The following is a 16239-nucleotide window of genomic DNA, read 5'->3' as shown; positions in this document are numbered from 1 at the left end:
ACTTTAATATTAGGAGGCTATGGGAATGAACAGGTAACATAATATAAAAAATAATGATTTTAGCAAATATTTAAAATAAGTACCATCTGGATTTGGTGCCCATGGTCACTTTAAATCTCTGGATTTGGCTTGCTTTCCACTTCATTATGTAGATGACTGAAGAGTTTCATAATGGTATTTAAGCCGGGGTCAGTTTTATGGTGATGAGTAAATATGAAGATGACAATGGTGACCCATATGAATTGATAGTTAACTTGTTGAGGCAATGGGTCATCCTTGAGCACTTACCGTAGTCTTCAAATCATGTATGGCACAACCTCCAACTCCTGCTTGTCTAAGGAGTTCCGTTCTCACTGCTCATTCATGTTCTTCAATTTCTATTATAGTATTTTTCTGTGTTTGTATAAACACATGTAGATGTTTAATGAAAAATAAGGTGTGCCTCACTGTATATATCATTGTAACCTATTTTATTGTTGTTAAACCCTCAGAAAAATACCATCAAGTGGCAAGTTGGTTCTAACACTTACAACTGATGCTTGTGAGGGGAAAGAAAACTTTGTCCGCTACCTAGAACATGTGCAAGCAGTTATAACCGTGAACTCGACTAGGCGAGGGGACCTCAACATCAACATGACATCACCTATGGGGACTAAATCCATTTTACTGAGCCGACGTCCAAGAGATGATGACTCCAAGGTGGGTTTTGACAAATGGCCTTTCATGACAACACACACTTGGGGAGAAGACCCCAGAGGCACTTGGGTTCTGGAAGTTGGATTTGTTGATAGCGTGCCACAGCGGGGAGTACTGAAGGAATGGACACTGATGCTACATGGGACACAAAGCGCACCATATATAGACCAAATAGTAAGAGATTACCAGTCCAAACTGGCTATGTCCAAGAAGGAAGAGCTGGAAGAAGAATTAGACGAAGCAGTAGAGAGAAGTCTGAAGAGTATACTGAGCAAGAACTAGCACTGTTCTGCATGTTGGTCTCTCTTTCCATTCTAGATCATTCTACTCACCTTTCTACTATCCAGACCTCTGTGTTAGACACATTACAATGTCTCCATAGCCAAATTCTCATACTTTATTGATTTTAAAGTCTTAGATCCTGTCAATGATTATTTTAATTACAACCGAAGCAATCTTTTTTTTTACTCTAAGCCACAAATATGTTGTTCCCTATCAACTACTCTGTACAGTTTGTGACTGTAAATGATTTTGTGTCATACAAATAGGTAATAACTTGCAAACAAAACCGTGATGGCTTTTCCCTTCATATTTTTGTGGTAAATGTTGTTTGTATTTAAAAATTTAAAAAAGAGGGAGTAAATTTTAAAACTGGCAGTTAGTGGTAATGAACCCATTTGGTCAGCTTTCATGATAGAGATGTTAACAGTAACAAGTTGGCTAGAGATGCCTTTGAATGACCAACAGCCTGATTCTGCGCCATTGACTTCAATGGGAGTTTTCCCATTGGCTTCAGTAAGAATAGGCATAGGCCCTAAAAGGAAAAAATAATCTAGAGATGAAGAATGATGGTAATCTCCTCTTGGAAATTGCCATTTCCTTTTTACTTACACACACCACAGAACATTTTTTGACTTAGAGATGATTCATTTGTATGTAATAAGTGAGACAAAATGTCTGATAAAGGACGTGCATTAGGAAACAGGGTCCAAATGTTCTAAAAGCACAAGTATTTTTTTAAAATTTGGTAATTCAGATCAATGTATGCCAAATCATCACATTGGGAATGAAATTCAAACTGGAGAGCTACCCTTCTGCGATGGCATCTGCTCTCCTTTATACTGAAATTATAGCAGCATAAGATAAGGCTGTGTCAGCATTTCCATTACAAACCCCTATATTCTGGGGTTGGTAATTTGCTATAGGAGAAACTTGGCATATGAACTTTCAGTCCAAAAGCAATTTTTAATTCAAATTTTCTTATTTTAAATGATAGAGTTTGTCAGTTTTGAATTGTATCAGTTTATTTAAGAAGAAAGGCTGCTTAGATTGTTTTATATGTGCACAATGCAAAGTTAGTTTTGACTAGCAATAAAAAAGAATAAATTTGTGAAAAATTATCCCATAAATCATTGTTGCTGTTTAAAAGACCTAGTCTTCAAACTCTTACACTTAGGAGTGTTTTTAGCATCTGATTCAAAAAAGTAAATTAAACCTCTCAGAGCCTGATCTATCTTACTGCCATTGATCTCAATGGAGATGACACGCAGTGGCAAACACAACACCCAAAAGTGTTTGTAGGACTAGGAGCTCAGTTAGTAAACTCTGAATAGTAACTACAGGCCCAATCCTGCAAACGCTTGTATACTTGCTTAACTTTAAGTACATGAGTAGTTACTTTGGCTTCAGCATAACTACTCTATGTGCATAAGTGTTTGCAGGACTGGGGCCTAGGAAGTTGGCAGTAATTAGTTTCAGAATTTGATTATTTTCTATTTTTAATATGCAGAATATACATCTAAAATGTGTGTTATCAAGAGCTGCTTGGGTTAATCAGTTGCAAACTACAATTAAAATGAATACATATTTATCTAATGATTAAAAATGACACCAACAGGTTATGAAATGCATAGTTTTACCCCAGAATGTATATTTCTATTATCTCAAGTGAATATTCTTCTCTTATCCTTCCATAACAGGATTTTTTTTTCTTTTCCTTTCAAATCCCAAACAAATTATCTACTTAAACTATGTTTACATTATGTATACTATAAGCCAAGTTAAGCACCTAAGTGTTCATAGGATTTCCATTGCCTTACACCATTGTTACTGAGGGGTTACTCCAGTGAAGACAATGGAGTCACACTTAGGTGTAAGTGGAAGGAGAAACAGGCCGTCAGGCTTTTACTTTTAAAATACCACCTAATAGGAGTGACTTTTAAAATCATGTTGTTCATTTGTTCCAATAGATGGAAGGCATCAACTATATCTCATCTGGGGGTCTTAAAATAAACCAAAGGACACCACGGGCCCACTTCTAACCTCACATACACACATGTAGGCAATGAGCCAATTCTTAAAGTAGTAGGTGGGTGTCTTTGGAACTGGGAAGACACCCATTGTCTTCAATGGGTTTAGAATTGGGCCTGTGATTCCCAGTAGTTAATGGGAGTTGCACGTGCATATCAGAGGGAAGAACTTGCCCCTATTATGTGTACATATGCATTTGATAACACACAAACACACATGATATATAGAACATACATATAGTATGTAATATATATGCAAGCATACATTGTATATATTACATATAATGAACACAATAAATATATATACACATGCGTCATGTTTGTGTGTATGTATTTACTAAAGAAACAGATCATTTAAACATATTAAAGAGTATTCTAAAATATGGAAAAAGTTCTTGGATTAAGAAAATTGTGGCAATTTTAAATGAAAGTGTACGTTAATTCCTATTGCATTCATGTAATTTTGCAATTCTCTGTTTAAACATTAAATGTCTTATAGCAGCAAAATAACTTAATGGGTGTTCATATTTTCATAATATTGACTTAAATTATTAAGTGCAAGATGACTGTAAGGGGTGATTAACAGAAATTATGAGTTTTGATATGCGTATATATAAACCAAGTGTATATACAATATATATATATAATATATATATATAGCTAGACTTCAGACTCTTCAGAATTTTTGCATCAGAGTAAGCACTGAAAAATGTCCAGTTAGAATAAGTTTTTATGGTATCGCTGATGCAACATAAATTAATTTATTAGCATTTATAACAGAGGAACTAATTCAGTTCTTGATTTAAAACAGGTGAATGTTGTTAAAATATAAAGCCCTGTGATGATGTTTTATAATCTGAGTAAAATAAAGAGATGTTGTAAACTGGCAGGTCCTATCATCATTGCCTATCAGAAGTTATGGGGGATGTGACGTGTATTCAGTGAAACCACTTCAAAATGCTCTATTTTTAATAATGGAGGCCTGATAAGGTAAATCACATCTCAGGTATGTTCAATGCACAAGAGATAACTATCTGCATCAAGGAAAGGCATCGCAGCATAACGACAGTAAAACTAAAGCTGTTCAGCAATGTTTTAGCTGTTAGGTGTGTTATACAATGAAGCACTGTCAACTGAGGCCCTAATTCAGGAAAGGGCTTAAGCACATGGTCAAAGGTAAGCATGTGTTTGAGTGTTAAGGGGTGTTAAGTAAAGGCTTAAAGATAAGCATCTGCTTACGTGCTTTTCTGCATCAGGGCCTGAATGACCAACAGTGCTGTGAGACACAGTCCAGCTTGTCCTGTGAACAACCAGCCTTCATTAGATCCAGCTTTATTGAAAGTGGAAGTGGCATCCAGCTTTTCAGAATGCAGAACAAACAACAAAAAACAACTGCAAATAGCCATTTTGATCCACAAGAAACCTTTGTCTTTCCTTGGGGTTTTCCTGTTTTTAGTACCCATTTCTTCCTATAGGACAGGAATCACATGTTATTAGACACCCAGCTGTCTAGCCACCCAACATGACTGGAGCGCTGAATGATCCCAGGAAATTCATTTACTCAATACCCATTGTCATGGGAGGCAGAATAGAGTAAAACACAGGTCTTGTTCGCAGTAAAGAGACAGGTTTAACTCCTGAGGTTTTATATCCCTTCCACAATCGTTGTTAGCAAGAACAGACATAATTCTGGCTATTTATGCACAAGTTACAAGCCCTGGGCTTTCATATTGTGGCTTTCTCTTCTATACAGCTATCTAAAGTGTTGGTCACAATACCGTTCTTCCCTTGTGGCCGCTTTATTGCATGACTGGTAGGTCTGTGGAACGCATATCTCTGAACTCAGGACCCAGTCCTGCATGGCCTCAGCTTCTGCTAATGTCAGTGTGGTTCAGGGAGTTCAGCCTCTCACAGGCTTCAGCCCTTAACACCAAAGTGCATTACGTTTTGTTTGAGTACAGTATACTGCTTCCCCCACAACAGGGGGCACAAACTTATTTCATTTGGAGTTTGTATAATATATGAAGGCCTCAAAACCAAATTTATTTTAATCACAGGGTGAAAGTCACCCCTGTGCATGGTGACAGCACCACTTAAATCCAGTTGAGCCCAATTTTGAGGACTTACGTGGGTGGATGGACTTTGTGCTTAGGCCTCTGCACAGGGAAGACTTTCCCCCATACTGAGTCAAAATATGTTTCACTAGCACACACTGCACTCAGCTGGACTCATTTACCTAGGAGAAGCCCCACCTCCTTTTGTAGGGTAACTAGAATCTGGCCCACTGTCTACATTTAAAGATTCCTTGTCTACAATAAGCTGCAAAACAATCTGCTATGGAAAAGGAGCTTATGACATATACTTCATAGCATTACAAGAAGACAACAGCAAAAATTCCTTTAAATATAACATGATTTGTGAATGTAATAGTCACACACACACGATTTGCGAATGTAATAGTCTCTCTCACAAACACACACACACACACCCCACCCTCCCCCCAAGGAAGCAATACTGCTGTTGTAAGATTGATTGAAGTAAAATTTGATTAGTCAGCTTCTTGGCCTTTTAGTCTAGAACTATTTTTTTCATTGTTCAGTCTTCAATTAATTGATCAACATCTCTGCATGCTGTTAATGTGTGCATTACCTATCACTGTTTTAAAAAGACACCATTTTATAAAAAGCACAATATGAATGTAGGTTAGCTAGTAAAATGCATCATCAAGCTCCAAAGGAAAAAAGTGTGCAGATGGTTCTTCTTGTCCCACAGTATATAATGAGGAGGAGCAGATTAGGGGCATGAGCCCGATTCTTGTCACCTCTTAATCAATAGATGTTTTATCAGTGCTTGCAGGGAGCACAGTATCAAGCCCTATGTAATACAGAACATTCTGATATGCTGCAGCAGGAGTTTTGTCAGAGGTTCTTGTTACTTTAAATCCCAAAGGCCTTATCAATCCTGAAGCCCTTACACAGTTTTTATTCAGCCCTTTCAATACATGTTTTGTCTGAGTAAAAATTGAGTTAAGGCCTTCACGGTTTAGGCCCGACACCTGCAAACCATTGAAGTACATGCTTAATTTTCATGGGTCTAGTCACATGCTTGCGCTTAAGTACTTGCTTAAGTCCTCTGCTGGACCACAGCCTTTGCCCTTAAGTAATACCCAACTTATGCACACATTTTTATGGTTCTAGAGGTGAAAGATTTTATTCTCATTGAAATTGCTGGGACTACTCACATGAATAAAGTGAGCAGGATTTGGCCTACATGGATGAGATAGTAAGAAAGCAATATACATATGGGAGCATCATTAACATTTAATGATAAATTTGTAGTTCTGGGTAATTAGAGTTGGTTGGGAATTTTTTATTGATTTTTTTTTTTTTATGGAAAAGGACATTTTCTCAAAATCAAAAGTTCCCCATGGAAAATTTTGATTTTTTTTTCATCAAGAGCCATTAGCTTCTATGGCATCCATGGCTGGACTACATTGCCCATGATGTACAATGGTCTCCTCTCTGGTTGAATTGCTTCTGTGCATCATGGGAGTCCCAAGACTGTAGTGCATCAAGGGAGCTGTAGTACAACCAGCAATCCTGGCCCATAGAGGAGAATCGGAGACATGAGGCACCCGAGCTGCTCCTCACATGAGGCACTGTGGCAGCTCAGGCTGATGCAGGTGACCGTCTAACTGAGCTGAAATAAAGTGTTTTGATACTTCAGAATCAAAATTTTTTGGAACTTTCCCTCTGTGACAAATTTCCATACTTTGGCTTATCTGTACATGAAAACAAATATCAAACTATCAGCATTTCCCACATGACAGACATTCCAATTTCTGATACACCGTGTAATACTTATGTGTCAAACCGTATTTTCTCGTATGTGTCAAAAACAGGATACAGTCCTGCAAACCTTCACTCCCTATGTGCTTGAGCAATCCCCTCACTAAGATGTTGCAGGATCAGGTATGGGGTTTCTAGGTCTGGATCAGTAAAATGCAACAAATTTGAGGGAAAAAATAATAAAATATACACTGAAAATACCCCAACCGGACAATCTTTGAAGTGTCTGCAGTCCTCTGAAGAGATTCCAGTATGCACTAAAGACCTCGACCTCAGTAACAGGATTTTGCAGTGGGCACAATTTTAAATAGAGTTCAAGGAAGCTATTTTTTAAACCAGACAATAACAGACATTCAAGCATAAAAATTAGATGCAAACTGTTTAAAAATAAACACAATTAAATGAAAACCCTAGTGAAATCCTGCCCCCCCCCCCGAAGTCAATGGGAGGGTTGTGTGTAAAGGCTGAACTAAGATTCTTGACCCATTCTTTTTTAAAGCTGTCCCTTTTTTTCTTTTGGTATCGTTGCATATTTTATCCTCAGTAGCCTAGATGATATATAGTAAGATCTTGATGACAAATTCAGCCATATTTTTGTTTGGTAACATATCTAAAACTAAATGACTGCTCAGCTCTCTTATACATAAAGGGTATAAACAGGGATAGTTGAAATATGTTACTGAACTAAAGTGCGTTGTCTTTCACCTTGAAAACATCATTCATGTCAGTCAGTTTGTTAATTGGTTAATACTAGCTTGGTTAATGCTACTGTTTGATGTTAAAGGTAACACACACCCACTGTGACTATGTTCTTTAGGATGCAAAACTTTTATTCAATGAACCAGATGTCACAAGCTAACATTTGCAGCTGTCTGAAAATTGGAAACTAATGGCAGCTAAAGCATCATTAGAAGAATATAAACTGCAAGGGGCCAGTTTCTAGTGAGCACATATTACTTAGGTGTGGTTTAGACAAGCAACTTCTTAATAATTACGTTCTACTTGTCTTAATCACAAAAAGTGTTTTGTAAATGAACCTGCTACTAGTTGCCCAAGTACATTTTAGTGATTATTACATTAAAGGTAAACCTACACCAGACAGAATTGCCATTAATGTAGCAATGTTTTATATCAAACAGCAAAAGTCTCACTATGTTAGCATTGTGTCAGGGAAAAAAATAATTACGTCATTTAATAACTATGCCAGACAAGTTGCTTATCATATGATGTAACTTAAGAGCCTTTGTCTCCTAGCTTCTTCTTGCTTGTCTTCTCAATCGTTGTCTCCACAATCATAGCTGTCTCTTCGTAAGTCTGAATTCTTTCATCTGAAATCTTCTCGATGGATTCTACTACTTCCACCTTCTCATAGCTCATGGAACTGGGTAAGCTTGGTTCTCTGAATGCTTGGCCTTCTCGTTGGTCTTCTTTGTCATACTCTGTCTCTTCAAATATGTCTGGCTCTGAAGGGCTGACTACACCAGCTGGAGGTGCTGCCTCAGGCTCAGTGATGTCTGGCTGCTTTGAGGGCTCTTCGGCTTTTTCTTCTGACTTTCTGCCCTGTTCATTTATTTCTTCTCTCTCTTCAAGCTCATATTGCATTTCATGGACTTCCCCTTTCTCATTTGCTGATGGTTCAGAGGGTTCAGGAAGCTCTGGAATTGGCTCCACCTCCCCACCATTTGGTATCTTTCCATTGCTAGTGGAAACAATGATCCCACCTCCAGCCGGGGTGGAGGAAGAATAGAAGCAAGGATGGTCATAGCTTGCTTCCCCTGTGACAAGTACATAACGCCCTTTGGTAGGCTCGGGTCTCTTGTAGCATCTAATTTTCTCTCTTACAGTGTTGCACAATTCATCAAAAGCTTTACTAATCCGAGCTCCATCAGGCACATCCTCTGGGACCGTTTCTTGCTCATCTAGTTCTAATCCTTCCTGCTTAGGTTCACATATTACTGTGCTTTCATGTTTAAATTGAAGCTGATCCTGATGAAAGCCTTCCAGAGTTCTTTCATAGCTGTTTTCAGGTGAAAACCCATCTAGGTCTTTGGAAGTGATCTCCTTTCTTCTAGAAATTTTCTTGGCCAGACCTTTTTGTCTTGGTTTCGCACTTGCAATCTCTTGCATAACCAGGGTGATATCTAAAGAAAATCCAAAACAAAGGCAACAGCACACACCATTGAAAGGAGTTGGCCAAGGCAGTTTAGCAATCTATCTCCAAACCAAAGGGCCTGATTGTCAGTACAGTGTGTGCAGCACAGAGTGCAGCTGCAAAGGTGGGCAAGGATTCATTTTATGTATGAAGATGGTTATTCTGAGGGTGCGACACTGGGCACGTATCCATTTTGCATGTAATATCACCACTTTTATACATAAAATGTATAAATACTAACTTTTGCATATACAAAACGGAGCGCACAAAATCAGCATCTATAAACTATGAAGACTATACTAATGCTCTGAAGGTACATTTAGGGCTCACTGCTGCTTTTCAATAGAGTGTGCAACACCACTATCTGGGATCAGTAGCAGGATTAAGGGCTATACCCACATGGAAGTAGTTCCTGTAGCTGCTTCACAGGACTCCTGGGCTTTCCAGCTGCAGAAACATCTCCCAGATGTGACAGGAAAAACATTGCCATGTTAAAAAACATTCCCCCCACCCCGTTCCTTGTGGAAGAATTGCAGACTCCACCCAGAGCTATCCCCATAAATGCAAATCAGGTTCATGTGAATGTTGACAGGAGACTCACTCATGTCCTAACGCAGAGGCAAGTTCTTCCCTTACTCTCTAGACTCTCAAGTCAAGTCCTGTAGGTAATGATCCAAAGCACAGTTAGATGCATGGGCCAGATACTCAGCTGGTGTAAATGAGCATAGCTTCATTGACTTCCATGGAGATGCATCTATGTACACCAGTTGAGGATCTGGTCTCCATGTATTAGTAGCTAATTTGTTCACTAACAAACTTAATTAAAGCCTGCTGTATTTGGCAAAACACCAAAAATTTGAACATGCAACAGTTTATCTTCATTTTCTAACATGCCTTGTTTTCAATAAAACATCCAATTACCCATCTATTTATCATGATACTTCTGAGACATCTATCAACTTGGTATGTAAAGTATCTAGGTATTAAACCATCCATCTCCATTGTTAACAAAATCATTTCTACTTTAGCCCTGGATATTTTCCTTCACTAGTTCCTGCTCTTACGAACATCCTAATTCTAAATGTATTAATCATACAGTTCTGAGGAGCAATCATACAGTGTGGAATGTGACTCCATTCAGCTCAAACTGCGTTCATGGCAGATAAACATGACTAAGTTGCCTATCTGTACACCTCTGCCTTGATATAACGCAACCTGATATAACACGAATTCGGATAGAACACGGTAAAGCAGCGCTCCTGGGGGGGCGGGGCTGTGCACTCCGGTGGATCAAAACAAGTTCAATATAATGCAGTTTCACCTATAACGCGCTAAGATTTTTTGGCTCCCGAGGACAGCGTTATATCGAGGTAGAGGCGTATTTGCAGGGCTACCCAAATGATCCTATTTTGTTTAGTAATAATGAAAGGATTGTCAGGATTTAGGTTATATTCCAAGTCTATGTGATCTCTTTGCATTTTTTTAAATGTCCTACCACCAGTATAGCTAAGGAACCAGTTGGTTAGGGGATCCAGCCTTCAAGGGCCAGATCTGAAGCCAACTGATGTAAACTGAAAGTCTCCCATTGACTTCAGTAGGCTCTGATTGAGGCCTCAACAATGGGGCCATGCTGAAGATCAGTGAAAATGGTTTAAAAAGCAAATGTTCCTGTATTTCCTCAAACAAGAAAAGAATATCAGCCGTTTACCTCGCCTCCTCCAGGTTGTAACCTGGCAGGGTCTGTAGCTCTGTGTGAAGAGTGCAACTGGGGTTCCAATTATGGCAGAATTTAACCTGGCAGAGAGAATTTGCATGAGTCAAATTTCCCCCAGAATACCTTAAACAAGTAGGACAATTCGTCTCACAGCAAAATGAGAACATAAAATAGCATTCAAATCAATATAGAGCATAGGCCATGTACTACTGGCCAGAGTCCCCGCTGGTGTAAATCAGCAATGCCTCCACTGTCTTCAATAGAACTATGCTGATTTACACCAACAGAGGATCTGGCCTACTATACTTACATATAGCATGTAGAGCAAAACACACAGTTTTAAAAAGCAGCCCTAGTTTTGTCAAAGAATGATTTCATGATGTAAGGGGAGATTTTGAAAGGCACAAAGGGCAGTTAGCCATCCCATGCCCTCTGGAAGTCAGTGGGATCTGGGTATCTAACTCTTTTGGCGATCTTCCACATAGAACTAAGGGCCAGATACAGCCCTCAAACCATATGCATATGCAGTTTAATGCAAATAAGAAAGCAGTCAATAAAAGTAAACTAGATTCTTTATTTAACTTAGTGCAACAGCGCTTGCCATCTGCTCATTTTTCTTCATGCAAGCTCCCTCTAGTGTTCCCAGCTGGGCACTGCACCTACTTGTTTCTGCTCTGTTCAACTAACCTTGCATATCACCTGCAACTCTGAATGACCCAGTGGGAGCTCAGAGGCATATGAACTAAGAGGAGAAAATGCCCCTTTGATTCACAAGAACACACACAAAATGTAGTTTAAGGGTAAGGCGTAGGGTGACAAGTATCGGGTCAAAAAAAACCAAAATTAGTTCACTTTTCAATTTCCCCCCACTAAAGTTTCTGCAGTGCTGAAATACAGTGGGTGGGGACCGGCCAGCTGAGTCAGAAAACATAATGGAACTGAGACACACTGTACCTCAAAATAACACCCTGTAACCCCATATGAACCACTTGTATATGATTATGATATTTTGTGTAAAAAAAAATGCCCTGTGAAGTATCATTGGAAAAGTCATAATCTATTGGACATTACTAGCCTGTTGAAATGTAGGTATCGTTATGGTATATGAAGTTATGAGATTTTTGTTATAAGTTTGTCACTGAAACATGCTGCGATCTGGAAAACACACACAGACTAGCTCTTCTCTGGCAACAAAGGAGTGACCAACACCCAACCAGGTGTTAAGCAACCACCATTGGCCATTCACCAGCAAGGGAGTTTTAAACAAGAGATTTGCAATTCACATGAGAGTCAGTTGCTCAAGCATGTACACCACGGGGCTGCCTAACCCCCCATGACACAGCAAGGATTTCTTCCAGCATCGAGGACAGAATAAAAAAAGGGGAAGTGACATAACCACCTCACCTTATTGTGATCGTCACTAACCCTGCTTAGCTGCCTTCTAATCTTGGAGATGTCTAACATCCCTAGGAATCTAACTCTCTACGATTAAGTCCCCTAGGTGCCTACATTTCTGCCATTGACCATGGGCAAAGCTGCTTCAGTCTCAGCAATGATGCAGCTGTCTCACACCTAAACCCCAGCGAGATCTTCAGACTGGGTGTTGTCCCACCTGGAGGGCCTGTTCTGGTATGCATGCCCAGAGCACACCTAACCCCACACCAAATGGCTGTGGGGTTGGGGAGGGAAGAGGGCAGATGAGGAGCTAGACCTAGACTCCCAATGCCTTAGTCTAGTGGTTAAGGACATGAGAAGCCCAGGTTTAATGCCCTCTCTGCTTGAGGCTGAGACTGCATGTGACGTTGAGGCTCCCATCTCTCAGGTGAGTGTCCTAACTGCTAGCTATGGGATACTTTGCTGGAAGGTTTCAGAGTGGTAGCTGTGTTAGTCTGTATCAGCAAAAAGAATGAGGAGGCCTTGTGGCACCTTAGAGACTAACAAATTTATCTGAGCATAAGCTTTTGTGGGCTAAAGCCCACTTCACAGATGCATACAGTGGAAGTCTCTAACTCTCTCCTGTTAAATCATAGAATATCAGGGTTGGAAGGGACCTCAGGAGTTCATCTAGTCAACCTCCTGCTCAAAGCAGGATTAATCCCCAGACAGACTTTTGCCCCAGATCCCTAAACGGCCCCCTTAAGGATTGAGCTCACAACCCTGGGTTTAGCAGGCCAATGCTCAAACCACCAAGCTATCCCTCCCCCTGCAGTTTATAAAAAGCTGGTCCACAGTTTATAAAAAAATAAATATGCACTTTAATTTAAAGAGAGCGAGCACATATGATATTATAGGCTAGTGGGTAGGTGTGGCACTCTGAACTTCAGAGTAGAATCCTGGCACCCCCATATTCACAATGGTGATATGATTATATGTTTTGTACAAAGCATGCTTTCTGAAGTACCATTTAAAAAGTCTTGACCTGTGGACCATCAATATCCTGTTGGATTGTATGTGCTATCATTGTATGTAATGTTATGAAGTTTTGCTATGTGTATGTTATTGAAATATTTTGTGAGGTTGAGATAACTCACAACCAGCCTTTCAGGTACAACAGTGGAGTAGCCAGGTGTGCTGATGGCCCAATGAAGGGAATCCACTCGCCCACCGACCATCTCTGAAGACTCCTCAGAGAGAGCATGTAGACAATGGAGATTGCTTGGCCAATGGAATTGGATTCCCTTTCACAAGCAAAAGATCTTTCCAGCAAGTTGGAAGAAACTATAAAGAGGGGAAGTGACATCATGGCTTGGCCTCACTCCCCCCACAACTCAACATCTAGAAGAAACATCTAGAGGATAAAGACTTTGAACTAGGGAGGGTAGTCCTGGGCTGGAGGAGTGTCCTAGCCAGTGTACTGGGGTTTGGACCATCCATCAGGGTAAGACACCACTTGATTCAAATCCTATTTGGTTTATAGAACTAAGATTGCAAATTTACTTGTATTTCTTGGGTAACCAACTTTGTCCTACATGCTTTTAAAATCTATCTTACTGTAGTAAATAAATCTGTTAATATTCTCCCAAACCAGTGCGTTTTGGTTGAAGTGCTTGGAAATCTCAGCTCAGTTTACAAAGGCTAGTGTGTGTTCTCTCCACATTGAGGGAGGGGCAGACTGGGAAATGAACTTACACTGGTAATGCTTCTAACCAGACAAGATAGGCCAGTTCTGGGGTGCAATGCTGGGGAACTGGCTGAAGTGTTTCTATTGCTGGTTCATGAATGGTTGGGAGCATTCATGTAACTCAGGTAGGTGTGTCCCTGCTTCTGGATGTCTGCATAAATGCAGTCCCTGTCAGAGGTTTGTAGCTTGCCAAGAGTATCACAGTGTGCTAGGGAGCCCAGGTTGGTGGGACAGATGGCTCAGTGGTCCCACCTGCCAGGTTGCACGCTGGGAAACCCATCACAGTAGGGCACTCACCACAGAGGCAGGAAACCCAAGTTCAAATCCCTTCACCACATCAGGCAGAGAATGGAATCAAGCCTAGGTCTCCCATTGTCCTCTTTGTATAAATAATTAAATAGTTAGTGGAATGGGGGATTGGAACATGCCCTAACCAGCAGGCTGGAGAATCATTTTCTCTATGGCCCAATGAATGTTTCAGCATTTTATACAAAGTGGAGCCATTGTAACAGTCAGGACTGAGAGAGCCTGACCCCACGGTACCTCCTGCCCAGTGGTTCATGCACTCACCTGCAAGCCAAGAGGCCTGGGTTCCAGTCACTGTTTCACATTAGTTAGCAGGGGGAGGGTGGCGGAGAGAGCAGTGAGAAATGCGGGTGGAGCATCGAGGGAAAGAGGTGGAGCAAGGGGTGGGGCCTCAGGGGAAGAGGCGCAGCAAGTGGGGGATGTTCCAGTGCTCAGTGTCAGGTTTTCACAAATTAGAAAGTTGGCCACCATACGCACCATACAGAAAGTAGCCCTACCGGTTGTCTTCATTCTCAATGATACGTTTGTACCGCTCCAGCTCATTCTCCAGGGACTGCTGATATATCACCAGCTGGTGACAGTCACTCGTATACTTCTCCAAGGTCCTTTCAGCATCCTCTATCTCCTTCCTAAGGGCTTCAATCTGCTCGTTGTACAGCTGAACCTCATCATCATAACTCTCTTGAGTGCTCTTAATAGCTTGTTCCAGCATGGTGGTCTGAAATAAAGGAAATTGAAAGCAATGATATACACCAGTTCCTATGTGGGGACTGAGACATTTTCAGAGGAATCATTAAATGGCGAGACATACTTTTCTATGTCAGCAAACTAATGACTGAAAATAAGTTGTATCCCTTGGCACAATTATTGAAGAGGAAGCTGACTACAATACTATACATGGCTAGTGAATACAGATGGGTGGTTTTCCCATCCCATGAGATTTTGAGATTTCAATTTTTCCCCATACTGAAGTGAGATGAAAAGTTGCAACCTCAAACATTTTCATGGACCAATAATCCGAAAAAAAAATCAGATTGGTTAAATCAAAACATAATTCTGAAAAATTTTGTTTTGCTTTTGATCTTTTAAAAACCCTTTAAAAGTTTAAATTAAATAAAGTCCAAAACTTTTCCACCGAAATGTTTGGAATTGAGAGCTTTGGTGAAACTGACTCTTTTCTGCAAACAGTTTTGGGTTCTACAAATCTGCATTTTCCTATGAAAAAGTATTTAGGTCAGAGAATTCCCCTCCAGCTCTCACTATGCAGATGTCTAAGTCGGCCAGATGAATACCTTCCACAAAGATCTTGGATTCCCTTGCACAAGTTCTGAAAACCAGGCCTGATGCTGCACCATTAGCCTATTGGCATTTTCATTACATTCATTTAGTTATTCATTCATATTTAAAAAATACATCTATTGCTCCCACCATGGTCATCTATTCCATAAATTAAAACATTCAAGGCCTTTCTATAAATATATCCATCATAGATCACACTGCTCTGAGCAGCCTTAATATTGACAGTAAGAAGATGGGCTTTGCAAATCTGGTCTCTGGCAGACAAAAGGGAGGAGGGAAGCAGGTTTGAAAATCAGAGGAATAAGGATGGTTTTTGGGGCTGCAGCATAGACAGGAGGTCTGAGCTAGAGTCCTGACGTCACTGCAGATGTTATGTATGTTTCCAGGCAAGTCACTCAGAGTTTCAGTGTTGGTTTAGTGGCCACACTGCTGCATTTGCGGGGGTGGGGAGGACACACATTAATGCGCTATGACAACAGCAATGGCCAGAGTTGTTCTGCCCATGGAAGACACAGGCAGTCAGAATTCTTCTGGCAGGAGCAGGCTCATGGCTGCCTCTTACAGCTCTTTTTTGGAGGGTCAGCCTATATTCTTCTTGCACCATGTCTTTAGAGGAAGCTTGGCTCCAACCCCCTTAGATCCCACCCAGTGCCAACCCCAGCAGGTTGTGTAGCACCACTACAGTTGCTATACATCCCTTGTACGTGGCACTCCAAAGGCACCAGCACAAGGATTACCGCTGCTGACTGGACAGGAGCCTAGAGACGAGAGCTGCCTGTTCTGCCCAACGGGGA

The 16239-nt window shown here is 40.5% G+C and overlaps 2 protein-coding genes across 3 annotated transcripts in view; one reads left to right on the top strand and one right to left on the bottom strand.

The window, feature by feature from the left end:
- PCSK2 (proprotein convertase subtilisin/kexin type 2) overlaps nt 1–3892 on the top strand; it is a 194883-nt gene extending 190991 nt beyond the window's left edge. For both annotated transcript variants that reach the window (XM_050952128.1, XM_050952129.1), the window contains exon 12: nt 492–3892. In XM_050952128.1, the coding sequence (XP_050808085.1) occupies nt 492–978 (487 nt within the window). In that variant the 3' untranslated portion in view covers nt 979–3892. The remainder of the gene's footprint in view (nt 1–491) is intronic.
- Nucleotides 3893–7590: 3698 nt separating this feature from the next.
- BFSP1 (beaded filament structural protein 1) overlaps nt 7591–16239 on the bottom strand; it is a 45087-nt gene continuing 36438 nt past the window's right edge. The window contains exons 6-8 of the mRNA XM_050952127.1: nt 14644–14864; nt 10714–10799; nt 7591–8994 (exon numbers count right to left, since the gene is read on the bottom strand). Of these exons, the coding sequence (XP_050808084.1) occupies nt 8087–8994; nt 10714–10799; nt 14644–14864 (1215 nt within the window). The 3' untranslated portion in view covers nt 7591–8086. The remainder of the gene's footprint in view (nt 8995–10713; nt 10800–14643; nt 14865–16239) is intronic.

Source organism: Gopherus flavomarginatus, chromosome 4 (assembly GCF_025201925.1).
Source record: "Gopherus flavomarginatus isolate rGopFla2 chromosome 4, rGopFla2.mat.asm, whole genome shotgun sequence".
In the NCBI taxonomy this organism is placed as follows: domain Eukaryota; kingdom Metazoa; phylum Chordata; order Testudines; family Testudinidae; genus Gopherus; species Gopherus flavomarginatus.
Note: the sequence above shows the minus strand (reverse complement) of the source record. Positions and strands in the feature narration are given on the sequence as shown.